Here is a 17,945-nt window from a genome sequence, read left to right on the forward strand (position 1 = left end):
CATGTGTCACAGTCGACTAACAGGTCGAACCACATAAATCAAATGCTGGCATGGAATAGAAGCAAAACTGTTTCAGTATCTCACACCAGCTCCTGTGTTACCCTGTGAAATTAAACTCTGATTCCTCAGGTCACAGATACACCATCACATAATTATACACCAAGCTTCCTGTGAACCTGTAAGAACTCGCCCATACTCCCAGCTATACCAAAAAGTAAAAAATCAACTTTGGTATGTGTAATTTGTTCGGGGAATAGCCTGCCATTAATCCTGGGTTTAGTTACTATGAAGTGGGGGATTATCCATAGCACAGGAGAGTCATAGAAACAGCTGCCACTTTGGAGCAAAACGAGACAGAGGTGCAGTAAAACCAAATGTGCATCAGACAACATCCGACTGTAAACATGTAAAACACACTCATCTGACCGTCTGTGTGTGTTTGTGTTGCTTCAGTGGCCGGACAGATAGTAGCCGGTGCACTGAGGTTGTTGTTTCTTTAGGGCAGAAGGTGAAACAACACGTGTTGGGGCATGAACCTGTCCGTTGGGCGATACTGACATAGTATTCGGGTTTGCTCGAAGCAACACGTGCACACTGCAACTTTAAGCCCTGAAGCCGTGTGCTCACGACAGACAGCTGTGTTTGCCATCGAGCTCATTTAAAAACACTGAAATTAGCGACGGGCTGGTATTTGCTTCAAATCCAGACTCGAGGTAAGATCTGACAGCTGCTTATTTAGTTGTCGTCCTCGCGACTGAATTGAATAATCACAATTTATAGAAATAGCTTCAGAAAAAGCCATTAAAATACCACATAGCACCATAAACTAATTAGTTACACTGAAAAAACAACCCAGCACACACACACTGCACACTGGTCGATGTTGGTTCTTATTATCAGCTGAACTGTGACCCTGGACAGGAAAACAAATTGCTCTTCCAAGCTAAATCTCAGCCTGGGGCCAGAAACGCAGACAGACACACACACACACACACCCACACACCCACACACCCACACACACAGGAAACCAGGTCACACAGAGAGACAAGTGCACTGACCAAGAAAACTCTCAATCACTTCTGCTTCACTTGTTGTATTATCAAGAATATTGTTCAACATCTTTCCACCGGACGTCTTTTCCTACACGATTAGAGCTCAAATATAATTTTCTGACAGTACTCACATTCAAGCTCTTCAAAATCCAGTGCTCCAGGTCATCCGAGGGATTCAGGATTCCCGCTCACTGTCTTGTTGTCAACTGAGCGAGAGACGGAGAGTGAGAGAGCTCTCTCTCTCTCTTTCTGTCTCTCTCTCTCTGGCATGAGGGATGAGTCAGTCTCAAAGTTCACCAACCAATCACAATGCATTTTTTTTAAATGTGCACCCAATTAACAGGCATAGATGTTTTGCTTTGACATTCATAACACAGCAGCCCTGTCTCTGTTATGTCATCTGTTGTTTTTCTAGACTGCAAAATGCTTTTTAAAAGTTTGTAAATATATATAAAACCATATCAGTTCCCCGGTAGACCGTCAAAATTTTCACAAAGTTTTTACCGTCCTCAGCAGGCAGGTAGAACTCGGCACAGGTAGTTTCCACATCAGCTGTGCCTGTTCCCGCCTCGGCTTTAACCCTAACCCCCCATAGGCAGAACTCGACATAACACCGGCCATATGATTACCTGCCCGTCCGGGTGGGCATTAAAGCATGTAAACCACACAACCACAGGTTTCTGTGGTCGGTCACTACAGTCCTGGACACACACGTTGATGAAAGCCAGAGGAGATTATCTAAGCACAGCTAAAGAGACTGAAGTGACCTGCTGAGTCTGCAAGTCACTTTTCCCCTCAGAAGATTATTATCAAACTGCCATACTTTAAACAATGCACAGTATAATTTAGAGCTAAACTCATTTGCTAAAACCCTATAAAATAAATTCTTACAATTTTCAATGCAGGGCATGTTCAAATATTCCATTATGGCGCAGTGTGACATTCTGTGGATCCAGACCCACATCTCTGAAGTCTCAGGCATCTCGTGGCCATGAAGGGACAAAGACCTGTGAACTGAATCCAAAGTGGGCCACTGTTTTTCACAAGTTGAGATGTTCAAAGCATTTTAAAATCATGCTTGCAAACATTTGCCCCGTTCGTGTAATAATGAATAGTCGTGAGCAGCACTTTGTTTTAATGAGTCTGGATCTCGGGACTGGAACAGTTTTCCCACCCTTGTCATTAGTCAGTGTTTATCCAATCAACGGGGCCCTTCACCCTCACATAAAAGCCTTTTTCTAATGTTCATTTATGGGGGATTATTTCACAACTCATCCAAACGATGACTCATGGTCTGGTTTGTGATTGGCTCCAACTTCACAAGCAGTTCACGAAGGTAGAGCTCACCAGTGAGGTGGAAAGCATGCAAAGTGGTTACAGCTAATAACCTGCACACCTCATATACAATTACACAAATATTTTTAAGGCTTAGTGTGATGCTGCACAAGCAGTGGACAGAAGAAAGAAAGCAACAGAATAAATGACACTGTATATGCACAGATTAAAACGAGGGCTGAACTGCCACTGATCCTCCAGAGCCTCCAAAACACTCCGCTAAATACTTCACACTCGGCTTCAGCGCCAGATCTTTGGCATTCCAGCGGCACAATAAGCCGACCAGGGAGGGCAGGAATCCCCCTTTTTCTTTTTGTTGTGTGGGGGTCACGGAAATAAAAGGAATGCCGTGAGAGCACAAAGGAGTGATGGTCACCCAACTGCAAAGAAACAGTCACGCAGCGAAAACGCGGATTGCAGGCAGATTGTGTTTTAAGTCCCGAATGCTTTGGTGATGCCAGAAAGGTGATTGTGTTGTCGACAAGGCGCCGAGGACTTACAAGAAAACGGCTTAAGAAACAAAGCAAAATGGGTAAAATGGGATAAAAAGAAAGAAGGAGGAAAGAATATTAGAAAACCAGGGATGCAATGGTCCACACATACTTGGTATTTTTATTAGCTTAACTAAAAACCACTGGATAAGCTGGTGGGGAAAATACTGACATTCATATATTAACCACGCACAATATAACCTGGAGCATCATAAAAATACCATTATAATACATCCACGGTGAGCTGCCATGAAGAGAAGCAGAAACTTGACACGTGCAAACAACAGTAAACAATAAACGAGAAGTCTTTTGGCAACTTATGCATCATTCTTTAGTAAACAACCACACCACAGTGCACGTTAAAGCCTTGTTAAGAGCTGTGCACACGCTCAACAGGAATGTGAACCGGATTTCAAATATTCACATGCACAGCGTGGACCTCTCCCATTGGTTGACGGAGCAATATCCATTTTAATTCTTATCAAACACTGTCAAGCATCAACTGCAAATATTAGAAAATCATGTGCGCCTGCAAATAAATCATTAAATTCAATGACAGATTTTAAAAGAGTTTAAATTGTGAAGTCCCAGCAGCCCCAGAGAAAACTGCTTTCCATCTGCTGACCTTTACATTTCAATAACAAAAACTTCCCTGAATGGATTCTACACTTTATCCATCCCAACACAACGGCACCCCTCTTTCTGTGGAGAGTTTAAGAGATGCATTACCAATATATTTGAAGGGTGTATTATCATCATTATTATTATTATTATTCGTATTATTCTGGGATGGACCCAAAATGAGTCACTTGCCAGTTTTCTGGTGGGTCCCCACACAACGAGTGCTTGTTATGTTTCTATTAGTCATGGTCACATAATGGGGCCAAACTGGCAACGTCCCTGAGATTAAAACGTCGGAGCAAGTTCTCCTAGAGGGTTGTATCTGAGTCATGTGAGGAGCTTAGATCCCATGGAAATCTCTAACACTCTGATGTGTCAGGACTGATCCCAGGCTGTGGACTGAAACCTCTTTGATTCATGAAGTTTTAAGTAGGGAGGAAAACTATCTACCTTTCCAAACCTAGCTTCCATCACCACAGACATGATACTGACAGCACCAGCATCAACGGGACGTTTACAGACGCAGGATGAAGAAGGAAAAAAGAAACATCAACCTGGAGTCGTCTGCAGGTTTACGTTTCAATTCCCAAACACTGAGGCCGTCTGTCAGTTCACACTGGGAGCTGCGCTGCAAACACAACAGGGCTTTCATGCAAGGGACCTGGAGAACATATGGCTTTGATTAGAGGGCAAGACAGAGCGAGAGAGCCCAGTGGAAACTGTACAGAGAGAGAGAGAGAGAGAGAGAGGCTGTGTGTGTGTGTGAGCATCAGTGCAACAACAGCGGGAGAGGGCTGACTCAAGAAGGGGTGACTGTATTTTCTCAGTGGAGGAGAGTGTGTGTGTGTGTGTGTGTGTGTGTGTGTGTGTGTGTGTGTGTGTACTCGTTAACAAAAGGCAGAATAAAAGATGACTCAGAAGATGGAGACTGCTGAGCTTTGAGATGAGAATGAAATTAATCCCTGTGTGTGAGTGCATGCACAGCCTAGTAGGTTTAACAAGAGCTGCACACGTCACGTCCATATCACACTTATTCTCATGGGCTATAGAACCTCTGCTGTGACCCTGCAGCCGTCAGTAACAGGTTTTTCATATAACAGTTCACTGGTGTTAAAATACTTAATCATTAAGAGGTCTGCGTCGTCTGTAGGTCGGTTTAATCACCCACTTCTTTTCAAATTGCTGGAGATGGACTACACATTATGTCAGACTATGACAATCACACAACATGTGCCAACGCCCAACGCAGTCGAGTTTCCAATAAACAGACACTTAATCAATCAAGCCCCAGATGTGGCTCAGTCGTCACCGAGTCTAAATAAATTCATAACAGACACCGCTCCGCCCTGGGAATCTCTGTTGAGTGAGGTAGGAATTAGTTCTCTGAATGATTATATATTACACAGAATAGAAATAAACTTTTTTTTTTCCTTTACCTAAAAGAGTTCAGGCTCACACATGTTGTCTGAAACACAGTACGCAAGAGAGCATGGCGTGAATGAGAAGACGCAATTTGGAAAAGCAAAAGGGGAAAATACTTTAGCATCGATTATTCAAATTTATTGAATATATTTCTACTTTCGCGAGCTCATCAATTCAGTGATGACCCAGCAGCACTGAAAAGTCAAGATCTTAAACATCTTAAATAATAGTTTAAGGATACAAACAAAGCCTTTAGCTCGATGACGCCAGCAAATGATTCTCAATATCAAACATGTGAGAAAAAACAGAATTAGCATTAATGACAGAAAGTGTCTAAAAACAAAGACTCATATGTTATGAAGTGTTGTTTCTACAAGTGGGTCCCTGCTTTGAGCCAAAGTGTAATAATGCATGGATGTGCACAATGCACGATTTCAATTATCCAGTAAATCAGCTTAGGTGGTATTGAGAAACTCTTAAAGGTGCAGGTCAACCCTATTCAAATGCACTGTTTTGGTCAGGTTCAGTGGATTTCTCCTCACTGTCCAATAGTTGCTCTGGAAATTAAAAAAACACTCAGCCAATCAGCAACGATGTGTTGGAGGCGTTCGTGGACAGGAGATCTTTTTTAAAGTGGATCTGGCACAGGGCTAATTTAAGGATAACAAGGGGGAATGAGACGCAGGAAGTGAGCAAAGCAGGTACCGGTGTCACGTTTGTTTGCCTGATGGTGTTACATTTGTTGCCCCAGAGACGTTCAGCTTCTATTTACCGAGATAAGCCGTCTTTTATGATGTTGATAATTCAAAACAGGGTCCGATAGCACCAGCTTCCTTGTCGTTTCTAGCTACAGGTGTATTTGTCGAGGTTTTCTCGAGTCAATATCATACAGTGTTTTTTCCAACCGAATTTCCCTGACTCCGCCTTCAATGTAAACACAACTTTTGTTTGTGTAAAGGAAAACACCAAGAGGCAGCTTTTGTCCCCACGCACGGGTAATCGGCGAGTGCAGCGGTGGATTGATAAGCATGTGAGAAAATGAAAAATTTGCGTTAGGGTCAAAGGTCAATTACGGCAGCAATGTAAACTCTCCCAAAGCCAGACAGCAGATACACCTGTGACGCGAGTGATGCAAAGCTTGAACACATAGGAAGCAAGCTAGGAAAGAGGATCCAATTTTCTATCTCGAGACATCAAAGCACCTCCGCTCCTACTTCTTTCTAGATGTTGCATCACAGGTCACATGTCAAATGGACTATTTTCTTCACAGGTCCCCCATGTGTCCCTGCACCATGGACCTCAGGCAGTCTGTTAGACTGATCTGGATTGGATTAATCTCAGGCCGTGTTTCTCCCTCATTCCCATTTGCAAACGATTATTTTAGAGCAAGGTCACGCAGAAGAGAGAAATAGTTATGGGTCACTTCCCCCCCTGAGGATGTCTTCCATAGGGTGCTGTGTAAACAATGACCTGTCAAAGTAAAAGACCTTCAGAGCTAATGAGAGTGCCCGCAGCTTTAAAGAAATTCCACAGAACTAAGTTGTAACTAAATACACAGAAACAACTTTGACAATAACACACACTTCATCCTCAACGCAAACAGACACACGATGGCAGGTATAAGGCAGCTTTTCACAATAAGAGCTCCAAAAAAGATGTCAAAAAGAGAAAGAAACTGCTAAAAGTTGCAAAATAAATGATTTGATTTTACTGTCCCAGGTAAAGTTAACAACCATGTTTACTGAACTTAATCAAAGCTGAGTCAACACAAACAATGACAATCACACACTCTTCATACTCAGATGTGAACCTCAAAGCAAACAGACACACACACAGGGCAGGTAGAGGTAAGCTTTTCACAATAAGAGGTCAAAGAGTAAGTTTTGCTGATCGTTACAAATAAATGAATTGAATTTACTGTCTCGGGTCAAGTTAACACCCACATTTCATCTACACTCTTTTCTATTTTCATACAAACCTAGATTCGTGCAGAAACACCGATTTTTCATCTTCGATTTTTGAGGGGGGGGAAACAGACTGGGAACCACTGACACTCAGCGACCCCACAAACAAACTCAGCCCCAGACTCGTGCAGCGTCCCCCGGGTGGAAAAGGTGTGTGCGAGGCGGCGGTCTGGAGGAAGTGCTGGAAGAGAACCGACTCACCGAAGTTGTCAAGTCCAGTGAGCATCCGCCGAAACTCCGCTCAGTGTCGAGTTCACTTCATAGTCCTGCAGTGACTGTGCACGGTGCACGCTTGCTCTCTCTCTCTCTCTCTCTCTCTCTCCCTCTCTGTCTCTCTCTCTCACACACTCACACACACGTTCTCGTATTGTGGTGGGAAAACTCGCTCTCTTCCCTGATGATGCCTTCAGGTGCTCCTCGGAAAAACTGAGCTCCAGCAGTTTGGATACTTTTCATCGGGCCTCTATGGCTTTTGTAAATGTGTTATTCATATGCATTTGTTTGTGTGTTAGTCTGCATCAATGCTGTAAAACTGCTGCACGGATGATAGCGAAACTTGCTGGAAGGACGAAGCACGGGTCGGGAAAGAACCCATTCGATTTCAGCACGTGTTGGTTTCTCAGAGGATAATTCATGAAACAAACCAGGCGTGTTTGGAGGAATAATATTTATTTAATAGTGTGTGCAAGTTTGAGAATCCAAATAAAAATCTGGATCTTCTGAATGTAAATGTGGTTTAATGAGGGAGCCATTGGGCCTTGTTTGTTTGTTAGTGACCAGGAGTACACGGAAAATGCTGAACCGATGTCTGTAAAAATGTGTCAAATGTCAAATAAAATGTTCTCAAAGAGTGTTTCCTGTACTTTTGGTTTTAATTAATAATTTGATGCTATAAAAAAAGTTAAAATTAAGTCTTCAGCTTATGTTGTAATAGTGTTAAATAAAGCTAAACACGTCAGTCCTATGGTTCGGTTACAAAATTTAAAAACTGAAAGAAAAAAGCCTCATACACATAATCTGCTCCATGCAGAATACATGATGGGACTTTGGTGGACAGGGAAGGTAAGCGTCCAGTTTACATGGCGGTTGGCTGTACCACGCCACTTGTCAGCACGATACTGTTTTGGAAAATCTGTGCTCTTCTTTTGTAATAGCGATTTATCCAACAGCACCCAAAGGCAGCGTCTGCTTCTCTCAGTAGCCAAAGGAGCTGACGACAAGAGGACAATAACTGCAGACCAGTGTGGGTGTGTGTGTGTGTGTGTGAGATTGAGTGTGTGTGTCACTACATTGGAATGTCTGGCAACTATTTCACACCATAGTCTGTCGTTAACTTTACGCAGTCTCCCCTATACAATATTTACTTTAACCCAAAGTGATTTATTCTTTACATCGATGCAGCAGACTAATGAGTCAATATGCGTCCTCATCCAAAGCCTTTGGTGTAACTTAAGGGGCCCAATTATTTGGACCAATGGTCACGGGGCCTTGGAACAACCTTTATCCAGATGTGTCTCACCTCAACCCAATCAGCCACGGTTTCTCTCTGGGACCCGGTTCAGTCCCAAACACAGATAAACTAATATTCACTTGTTTATTCACGTGTGTCCAGTGTGCAGCAGATACACAGAAGACAAAGTACAATTAGAAAAAGTAGGTTGAGATTCCCCCCCACCACCACCAGCACCAGCACCACCAGAGCACACTGCAGAGGGAGATGCCCTTTTCCACTCCACAGCTTCTGACGGTATTCATTTCAACTTGGAAAAGTGAGGGGTTATTTTCCCATTCACTCTCTCAGTCCACTGATGGGAAGTCTTATGCCATCCAGCAGGAATGTGCAACTCTTCCATTCCTCCGGCTCTCCTCCACCCAGGAGCGAGCAAACCTTTTGGGAATCCCCAGGCCGCTGATAAAAGAGAGGGAGTGTGGCCTCTCTCCAGGATTCTAGGGCTTTTTTAACTTCCTCTTACAAACCTATACACTGTGATGTCTTTGAGCTTCGTTACATCTCTGACAAGTCCTGCATGGTTGTATAACTGATATTTGATATGCTGATGAGGATTTTTTTCATCAACATGCATTTGAACCTCTCAACATTATTTCATTGATATCAAAACACCCACAAGAAAGACAGCAGGTAGATAATAAGGAGACTTTGACTCTGATTTATGAAAAAAATGCTTCCGACACCTTTGTGTATTCAGCATGTGCACATACTGAGACATAGAGTGTGTGGGCGCATTGATAAGCAATGTAGATAAGACACTGCACATAATGTTAACACAACTGTTTTGTCAACACACCTCTAACTTAAGTCAGTTTTGAATTCCTTTACAAACACCGGTCTGAAAAATTCCAATTCATTCCATTTCATTTCTGTCTATGGGTTATTGTTAAATGATAAATTCTTTAATTTCTCATTGATTCTTGCAAGTAAACTTATATATAATAAATGTGTCAAGTCACAGTGTCTTGTTCATCCAGTTGATAAGAGGGAAACAATAATAAAACCACATCGATGAGTTTATTTCCTCAAACAACCGAGCCATTGATTGATATCAGACCTAAAGAGCATTATGAGGAGAAACCTCAGGCGAAACCTTTCTACAGTACATTCTACACAACTGGTTCTATCTCAGGTGAGTTGCTGTGTCCTTATTTTTGTGGATCCTGCCCTCTGCTGTGAGACAAGGTTCATTACACATGAGGGGAGCCATGACACTTGTACAGCTATAACAGTGACTAAGGACCTCTGACGTAATCATAACAAAAATGAGAATAATAGCACTGATGACAGCAGAGGTATCAAAACTACTGATGATAACTGTAAAACATCAAATTCAGTAATTTGGGTATTTTTTTTGTATATGATGACACTTATACTAGTAAATATGACATGTGAATCTAAATCTTATAAATAATATATGAATATAAAGTGATTGCTCTCTAAAGAAATGGATGGGGCATTTTAAAATATAGAGGAAAAAAGTATAACTAAAACTGTGGGTGGCAGCTTTAAAGCCTGGTCTAATTTTTCTGAACAGGACATCTTTAGCCCCGAGGTATTGTGTCCTGCAACAAAGAGCTGCTCTGTTCTCGTTCAGCCTTTTCTTCACACTTCACTTAGCTGTGTGCTCAGCTGAGGAATTACACAGCAGCCCTGCCTGGACCCGGAGGAAGGTCTATAACACCATCTGTGTACAGTTAGGCTGCCATGCAAAGTGGCCAGCGTGTGTTTTGCAAGATATGGGTGACGCTGTTACACAATGCAGAGCGGCCATTCTGCACGAAACACACAATGCCTCACAACTGTGTGTTCTTGACAAATAAAAGGAAAAGAAACAAAGGCCTGGTGGAAATCTGTGTAGCACTCACAGGGACAAATAATATGCACACACACACACACACACACACACACAAAAACAGAAACACAATGACTAGGTATTATTCTGAGCCCTCCTGTCAACAGCTGCCTGACTCAGTGGTTTGTAAAAAGGTAGCATGGTAGCAACCATTGTCACCCATTGAGCCATTAGCAGAGCTAGGTTAACACCACATACACTTTGGGACAATGATGGAAAAATACACAACGGATCAGTTCCACACGTGTCAGTCATGTCAGAAACAACGGCTCACAGACAACAGGAGTTATAAATCCATATGGAATTTATTCTTGAATCATAATAAACTAAATATTATCCATCACTATGCAGAAACATATACATAGAATATGGTGATGTAATACAATACAGAAATAGTAAAATAAATACTATTAAACCATGTTTTTAAAAATCTTCAGTGGGTTTGTAAGGCGTACATGTCCTGAAACAAAGGTTTACCAAACCATTTGATGGTGATTCAACACGTTGTGCTTCAAGCTACAACTAAATTTCTATGTGTAGCGACCAGAACGTCCCACTGCTTTACCAACAATGACCAATAAATGTCAAAGTGCCTTTAAATAAAATCATCCACACGAAAATATGGCACTAGAACCACAAGTGGGTTAACTGTATTTCACACGTTGACTTTAAAATCAAATTATTTCCCAGGGCTTCTGATGCAATGACCCGAAATTAATAATTTTACTGCCATAAACTTGGCTCATTAAAATTTACGGGTAGAGGCAGATGTTTATAAGATGATACATTTTTATTTATGAAAAAAAGAACTGCTACTATTAGAAACAAACTATTATTTAAGTGCTTATTTAACTACTTCTTGCATAATATTTGTGCGCAGTGGAGATGAAGCTGAACCGCAGCAAGTTACAGGGAAGTAGAGATTAAATCATGTGTCAGGTCATTGTGAAATCTATGTGGCTTCTTAAAGAAGAGGATTTTCTATGTTTTCTAAAAAGAAAAACATACTGTGTTCTTATACTGGGGGATATAACGTCACATCTCATGTGCCTCGTTTTAAGAACTCTGTTTTGAAAATGTCATACAAAGAATTAAAAATCATTTATGATATGAAATGTTCTTTTCAGAATGGCCCTATTTAATATTCATTAGCTGAATAACACCTGAGAACTGTCCAGTGCAGGCTGCTGGTTACTGAGCAGCTGAAGGAAGCTGGAGGTTAAAGGTCCCTACTTAAGGCACTTCAAAGATATTGTGTAGAAATGATTAACTCTGGACTGGGTCTTAATAAATATGTTCCCCCAATTACTTCTTAATATATTAGAAAAGTAACAGAAGAAAATCAAGCATCTATATATTTCATTATGGAATACCTTCTTCATCGATACGCTCATGTGGGGAGGATTACTCTGTATAATTCAAATTTGTGCATTGTAGACACCTCAGAAGAGAGAGAATCCTCCAGCATGAGTGACTATTCAAGTAAAAAAAACATATTGGGATTGTATTTCCAGCTTTTCTCTTTTCTTGACTCAAATATTCTAAATATCTTTATCACAAATGCATCTTTAAACTAAAAATACGTCGTTAAAATCTTCTTTATGCTGCTTATTCGGATTTTCCTTCTCGTCGTTTTGTGGATTACATAGAAGTTATTCAGTAGTGCCTAGAACGTAGCACAATTTAATAAATTACCTGGTATACATGATATTTATGTGGCACAGTGAGAATGGTCCCAGTGCAGTAAACATCTCTTTGGCTTCTTTGTTCAGGTTAAAGCAAAAGGAAAATGGGACTCAGGAAATCCTTCATCAAACTTTTTCACAATGGTGAAATTCAACTTTCACCTCATTTATGCTGCACGTGTTTTATAAAAGTTAGCTACACAGGCTCCAGGGAGCAGGACACAGTCCCAGACTGTGAGGTGGATGTACAGTTATTTTCCAGTCAGATGTACTTGTTTACACAAAAATATATGTTTAACAGTAAAATTGCACAAGTTGACCCTCAGGAATCAACATGTAGAGATGTACTGAATTGTAAAAATAGCGTTTAAAGCTCTCAGAAGCTCGTAACTGTCTCGTCAGTATTTCTGCTTTGAACTCCTTCAAACAGCTTCGTCCTCCTCGGATTTGCATGTAAACATAAAGTAAAACACTGACTAAATCAAGAACGTACTGTATGAGATGGAAACACAAAAGAATAAATAGTAATACTAAAGGATTCCATGTCGCTCCTCTAGCTCAGCTCTTGCGAGAGTTGCTGTACCACTTCTTGACGGCGATTCCACTCGTGCTCGCCACCACGCACAGCGCCCCCCCGAGGCTCCACAGGGTCGGTGCACGGTTAAAGAAGATGAACTGGAAGATGAACGCCAGCACCACGTCCACAGTCCTCATCAGGGCCACGGGTCCGGCCTTCTCGATCTGCAGGGCCTTCGTCAGGAAGGTCTGACCAGCGATGCCCAGGACAGCGATCAGCATCAGAATCCAGCGGTCGCGGCCACAGTACGGGTACTTCCATTCCCCGAGGACGGTTACAGTGATGAGGCACTCGATGAGACCGATGACAGCGTAGTACCAAACAGAGAGGTAGTAGTGGACGCTCTTCCCCATTTTGCGGAGGATTACAAATGTAAAAGCAGCCCCGATCGCACCTAGAGACACATAAATGAGATATTAGAGAATGAAAACACCAACATAGAAAATGTATAAATTATTAATAAAAATAATTAAGGAATTTATCATGGATTTACTAGAAAGAAACAATACAAATTGGAGTGGCACATCTTGGAGTGAGTCTCTTCTTGCGACCATTTATTTACAGGAATGCGGCTGACAGCTATAGCCTCGTGAAATCCTCTGTGAATCCCTCCTATTCAGGAACTATTTCCTCCTCTGATATTTCCCCTCATCCTTATCTTCAGTCAGACGGGCACTCCCATAGCCTCTGCCTCCAGTCGATGGTAAAGCACCACTTCGACAAAGTTCATGGAGGTCACCGCATGTACGGGCCAGTTTTTGCTGGAGGCTAAGTTTGATTTAGTTGGATCTGGTGGAAAGTCTGAGGACCACACACCACCACGACTCGGGCAGCTGCTAAGAGGAGCACTGTTGTAAATCAAGGCATGAAAACACCAAATGCAGATGTGACTGGGAAGGATTGGGGGATTTCGCTGACTAACCACCACTGAGACTTCTACTGAAACTGTGCAGAGAGAACTTAGCTACAAAACAAAGCTCATCATTTACTTTGTGAGAAACTCTTGCTGACTTTGCTCGATGACCATCCACAAGAAATAGCAGTGTTTTGCTGGTGGGAAGCCAGTAAAGGAATATGACTTAGTCACTACACTATCAATTCCTGCGAGTTGAAAAATTCCAGCAGCTAATGCAAGCAGGTCTCTTGGCAGATTGGTGAAAGTCCCTTTTTGAGATTGTAAGATGTAACTCGCCCTGACCATGACTAACTTGAAAGACGATCCCCTGACGTGCTACTGACCAGGAGTCAGTACAAAGTTTCTGAACATCACCCCCTGAATCATTAATGATCTACTTAATCTTTGTCCACTTTCATTAAACTGAGTTATTATGTATTACCTGCAAAGGCAGCGATAGTCCCCTTGACGTGGTTAACGTAGTCGCCCTCAATGCCACGCACTTGCTGGCCAAAGAGGAATGGTGGTCGGGCGATAAGGAGGACACCAGTGAGGGTGAAAACAGTGAAGACACAGTCCCAGATTGTACATTTCTCCTTCAGGAAGATCCAAGCCAGGAGGGAGGTAAAGACTGGATTACTGACGGGTCAAAGGACAGGAGAAAAATCATGGGTTAGAGATGAGAGCATGTCTGGGTGCAGTCCCAACAGAAGGAAACAGTTGGAGAGAGACACAGGGAAACAATAAGAAAGCTGAGTGTACAATTCAGGAAGGAGAGAATATATTTGCAGTGTTGATGTAATCCACAGGTTCCTTCCAGCTCTCACCTGAACATGATGACAGTGGCGTCGGCCAGTGGCATCTGCTGAAGGGCATAGAAGAGCAGGATCATGGCATTGGAGCCGATGAAACCCCGAAGCACCAGATATATACGTTTATCCCTGGGACCAAGGAAACCTGTCCTGGAGGAGCAGAGACATGAGGATGGATGGATGGATGGATGGATGGAAGGATGGAATGACTGATACAGGGAATGATAAACAGAATTCTGGGGGAAAACGGGATGGATGGAGTAAAGTGAGCTGCAACGTGAGCTGAGTGATGACAGATGGTTGGATGGCTGGATAGATAGATGAACACATTTAGGTTGTGAGGAAACGACAGTGATGGATGGATTCATGGATGTGGCTGCAAACTCGGGGAGGAGGGACACTTTTGTCGGTGAAGATAAAATAAAGAGGAATGTAGTGGACGAATGGATGGAAGGATGAATAAGTAGCTGAATGAATAGAAGTACTGGTTGTCGTCTTTGGGAATTCAGTTAAAGTTCAAATCTTTGGGTCACAGTGTCATTTAAAATGTATATTTTCTGATAACCTGTGCAGTTCATTGTAGTTTTGACAGTGTTATTGTGTGAAGATGGCATGAGATGGGTGCTACTGTTAACTACTTTATTTAGAAACTAGAATTACTGCTGATCCTAACATACTGCATTCACGTTGATATACAGTAAGTTCACTGTGACTTTTCACACCAGTTGAGAACTGGTCAGAATCTGAACAAATTCCCTAGAGGCAGGTTGTGAAGTTGACCACCCAAATCAAATCAGTTAATCTGTGAGACTAGTGGGAAGACATTTTTCAAAACGTTTTAAACTTTCCCATCACCTACTTCCTGACAAACGTGTTTAAACTGGTCTCAGCAGTTTAAGTTTGTGGATAAGCCAAGATACTTACCTGCAACGTGAAGGTAAAGCATGAAGACAACAGCAGAAAACCAAAGATATAAATTACTGTCAGTGACACGTGTTTCCTTGCTGAGTTAAAGCACTTTATCCTATCACAACACACAGTGTAAATTGCTGGTTTATATAAAGACTGTTTTGGGAGTGTTACTTTCGCACTAATTATGTCATTTGTGGAGTTAATGTTTAACCGTGTGACTAACTCTTCAGTGTTTCAGTTTCTAAATCATGCTTACTTGTGGTAGATGAGTAAAGGCATAACGAAGAGCATCTGGAAGAAGCAGCGTATGGCACTGATTTCTATGGCATGGATTCCCTGGATGGTTTTCACCAGGAGAGCGATGATAGAGAAGAAAACCGTTGACAGGAAAGCATAGAACAAACCCAGACTCTGACAGCCCTTTGGTTCCTCTGCACCTGTATACAAGAGAGAGGGGAAAGGTCGGTGAGGTTGGAGGAGAAGATATGTGAGAGGGGAAGGAAAGAGACACAGGGGGCCCTGAAGAGGGGCATCACTGTTCCACACTTCACCTAAAAGAATATTGCTTGTTTCATTGTAACCATGTTGGTACAGTAACTACAGGATGTCATCGAACTCCACGGGGTCTGGGTGAAAGTTCGCTTGCAAAAACCACAAACGAAAAGATCTGCAAAAGACGGCGGTGCAGTGTTTGCTCAACCTGCCCGTGGAACAATAAACTGATACGCTCGCACAGATTAAATTTCCACCTGTGGTGTCTCCGACTTCCTTCTTTGTACTTGTAGAACATTGTGTGGTCGGCTGCACGCAAGCAGTTTGTCTTTTTCACCCTGCACCAAACCAGAGAGCAGGATTGTCTAAAAAATCTATGTCACATTAGTGGTTTTAGTTTTACCAGTATGACTTGTACATACAGTGGCATTAGTATAGTGTTCAATTACTGAATTAGTATTAAAGTATTCGTTTTTAATAGTTTGTGTATCAATATTTTGATTAAAAGTGAAAACAAAGTTTAGTTTTACAAGTGTAATGTGCATGTGGCCACACCTTTAGTGGCCCTGGTAGAGTAAAAGTGCACTGTCATCCTACTGAAGGATGATGCAAATGTTAAACTGGTTTATGACGGACCGTAAGCTACCCACATTGTAACTGAGCTGTTGACATTGTAAAATACTATAAGTCGAAAACTGGATTACAGCAATAACTTGTGTCATATTGTTCGTTTACTATAAAAATGTTTAATTAAGAGGTATCATATAATATTGGATTCCTGTTAATTCCAACCACAATCATTGGTAGAAAAAGTACAGATCGATGTTGAAATACCAAAATGCCATGAATAACATATTTCCATTAAAACTAATTTTCTTACATGGCTTATATCATTTAGTCGCTTTTACTTTGTAGTTTGGTGACGTAAAGCCGGATGAAGTGACGTCATATGTGGAAGCGTTGTAGAAAAAAGTCACGTCGAAACTTTAAAATAAACTTTATAAAATAAATTTAAATAAGTTAATGCGTGTTCCTTATTGGCTGATGACAAGCACATGGTGCCGGCGCGGTTACATTGACACGAGACGCTCCGTGGTTGTATAACGTGACGCAGGAAGTTAATTCCCGTTATTTCTCTAAGCTCATTAATGGAAGAACCGAGGTGTCCCGGGCGGGGACACTGATCCCTGCGGGGTTCCGGTGGTTTGTACCCGGGGTGAGTTCCCCTCTTACCGTCCGGGACGCTTCCTCCTCGGGATGCGGGCTCACTCCGGAGACAACATAACGGCGGGCACAGGGTTTTCTTCACGCCGGCTTCCAGTGACTCCACGGCCCGGGTCGCTTCCACATCCGCCTCCTCAGCATCCTCCTCCTCCTCATCCTCGTCTTCGTACCCGGACGACAGGCGACAGATGCCCCGAAGTTGAACCCGCTCCTCCGCCCGCTCGTCGTCGTCGTCGCCCTCGCCGCTCTCGGTGTCGGGGCCGCGGTCAACTTTGTGGAACACTACGGTGATGGTGCCGTCCTCCGCGGACGATGGCCGGTGGTTACAATCGCCCATGGTGAGATGTGGCGGCGCGGCGGCAGCATGCCTCGGACTGCTGTCCTCCGTGTGCGCTGCCCGGAGTGCCGGAGAAGGAGCCGGGGTTAATGACTAACCTTGGTGGCAGGACACCAGCTCCCATGCGGTGGTGAGTTCGCCCGCAGGGGGGCAGAGCTGAACCCGGTCCACCTCCGCTGATCCGCTGCAGCAGGAGCCTATGACAGAGGAGGCAGGGGAGCTGTGAGCCAACCACATCCACACGCTGCTCACACATGGGACCGACACACGCTGTTTGTGTTAGATATAACACAACATGGAGCTCACAGCCAGGACCTCCACATCTAAACCATCTCCTATAGGCTCACACGGTCATGAGTCCCAATACAAACATATGTATCATGTACAGTACGAATCTAACTTAATAAACATGATGGAACAGTTTCCCCCAAAATAACAACAACAATGCAATATATAAGAGGCCCCCCCCCAAAAAAAAAAGATGTATGTAAATGTGTGTGTACTTATGTGTATATATGTGTGTATGAGCATGAATAGGTATTTGTATAAATGTGTAAATGTGTGTGTATGAGAATATGTGTATAAGTGTGTTTTTATGTGTGAAAATGTGTGTGTGCATGTGTATGAGTATATATGTAAGTATGTATATATATCAGTCGCTTAGGTTTGAGTCCATTTAAGTACAGATATATACAAAAATACACATATTGGTGTTTATATATTGTTAGATATGTTCTCACATGTTTTTTGAAATTGTTGTA

The 17,945-nt window shown here is 42.5% G+C and overlaps 2 protein-coding genes across 2 annotated transcripts in view; both read right to left on the minus strand.

Annotated features, from left to right (window-relative positions):
• plce1 (phospholipase C, epsilon 1) overlaps window positions 1-1,317 on the minus strand; it is a 71,059-nt gene extending 69,742 nt beyond the window's left edge. The window contains exon 1 of the mRNA XM_053413415.1: window positions 1,184-1,317. The gene's annotated coding sequence lies outside the window, so the exon portion shown is untranslated. The remainder of the gene's footprint in view (window positions 1-1,183) is intronic.
• Window positions 1,318-10,536: 9,219 nt separating this feature from the next.
• Window positions 10,537-17,296, minus strand: slc35g1 (solute carrier family 35 member G1). The gene is made up of 5 exons (XM_053413628.1): window positions 16,857-17,296; window positions 15,388-15,568; window positions 14,235-14,369; window positions 13,850-14,046; window positions 10,537-12,906 (listed from the first exon to the last, which is right to left on the minus strand). The coding sequence occupies exons 1-5, from the start codon at window positions 17,182-17,184 to the stop codon at window positions 12,494-12,496; spliced, it is 1,254 nt and encodes a 417-aa protein (XP_053269603.1). The 5' UTR covers window positions 17,185-17,296; the 3' UTR covers window positions 10,537-12,493.
• Window positions 17,297-17,945: the final 649 nt, after the last annotated feature.

Source organism: Pleuronectes platessa, chromosome 21 (assembly GCF_947347685.1).
Source record: "Pleuronectes platessa chromosome 21, fPlePla1.1, whole genome shotgun sequence".
Lineage (NCBI taxonomy): Eukaryota > Metazoa > Chordata > Actinopteri > Pleuronectiformes > Pleuronectidae > Pleuronectes > Pleuronectes platessa.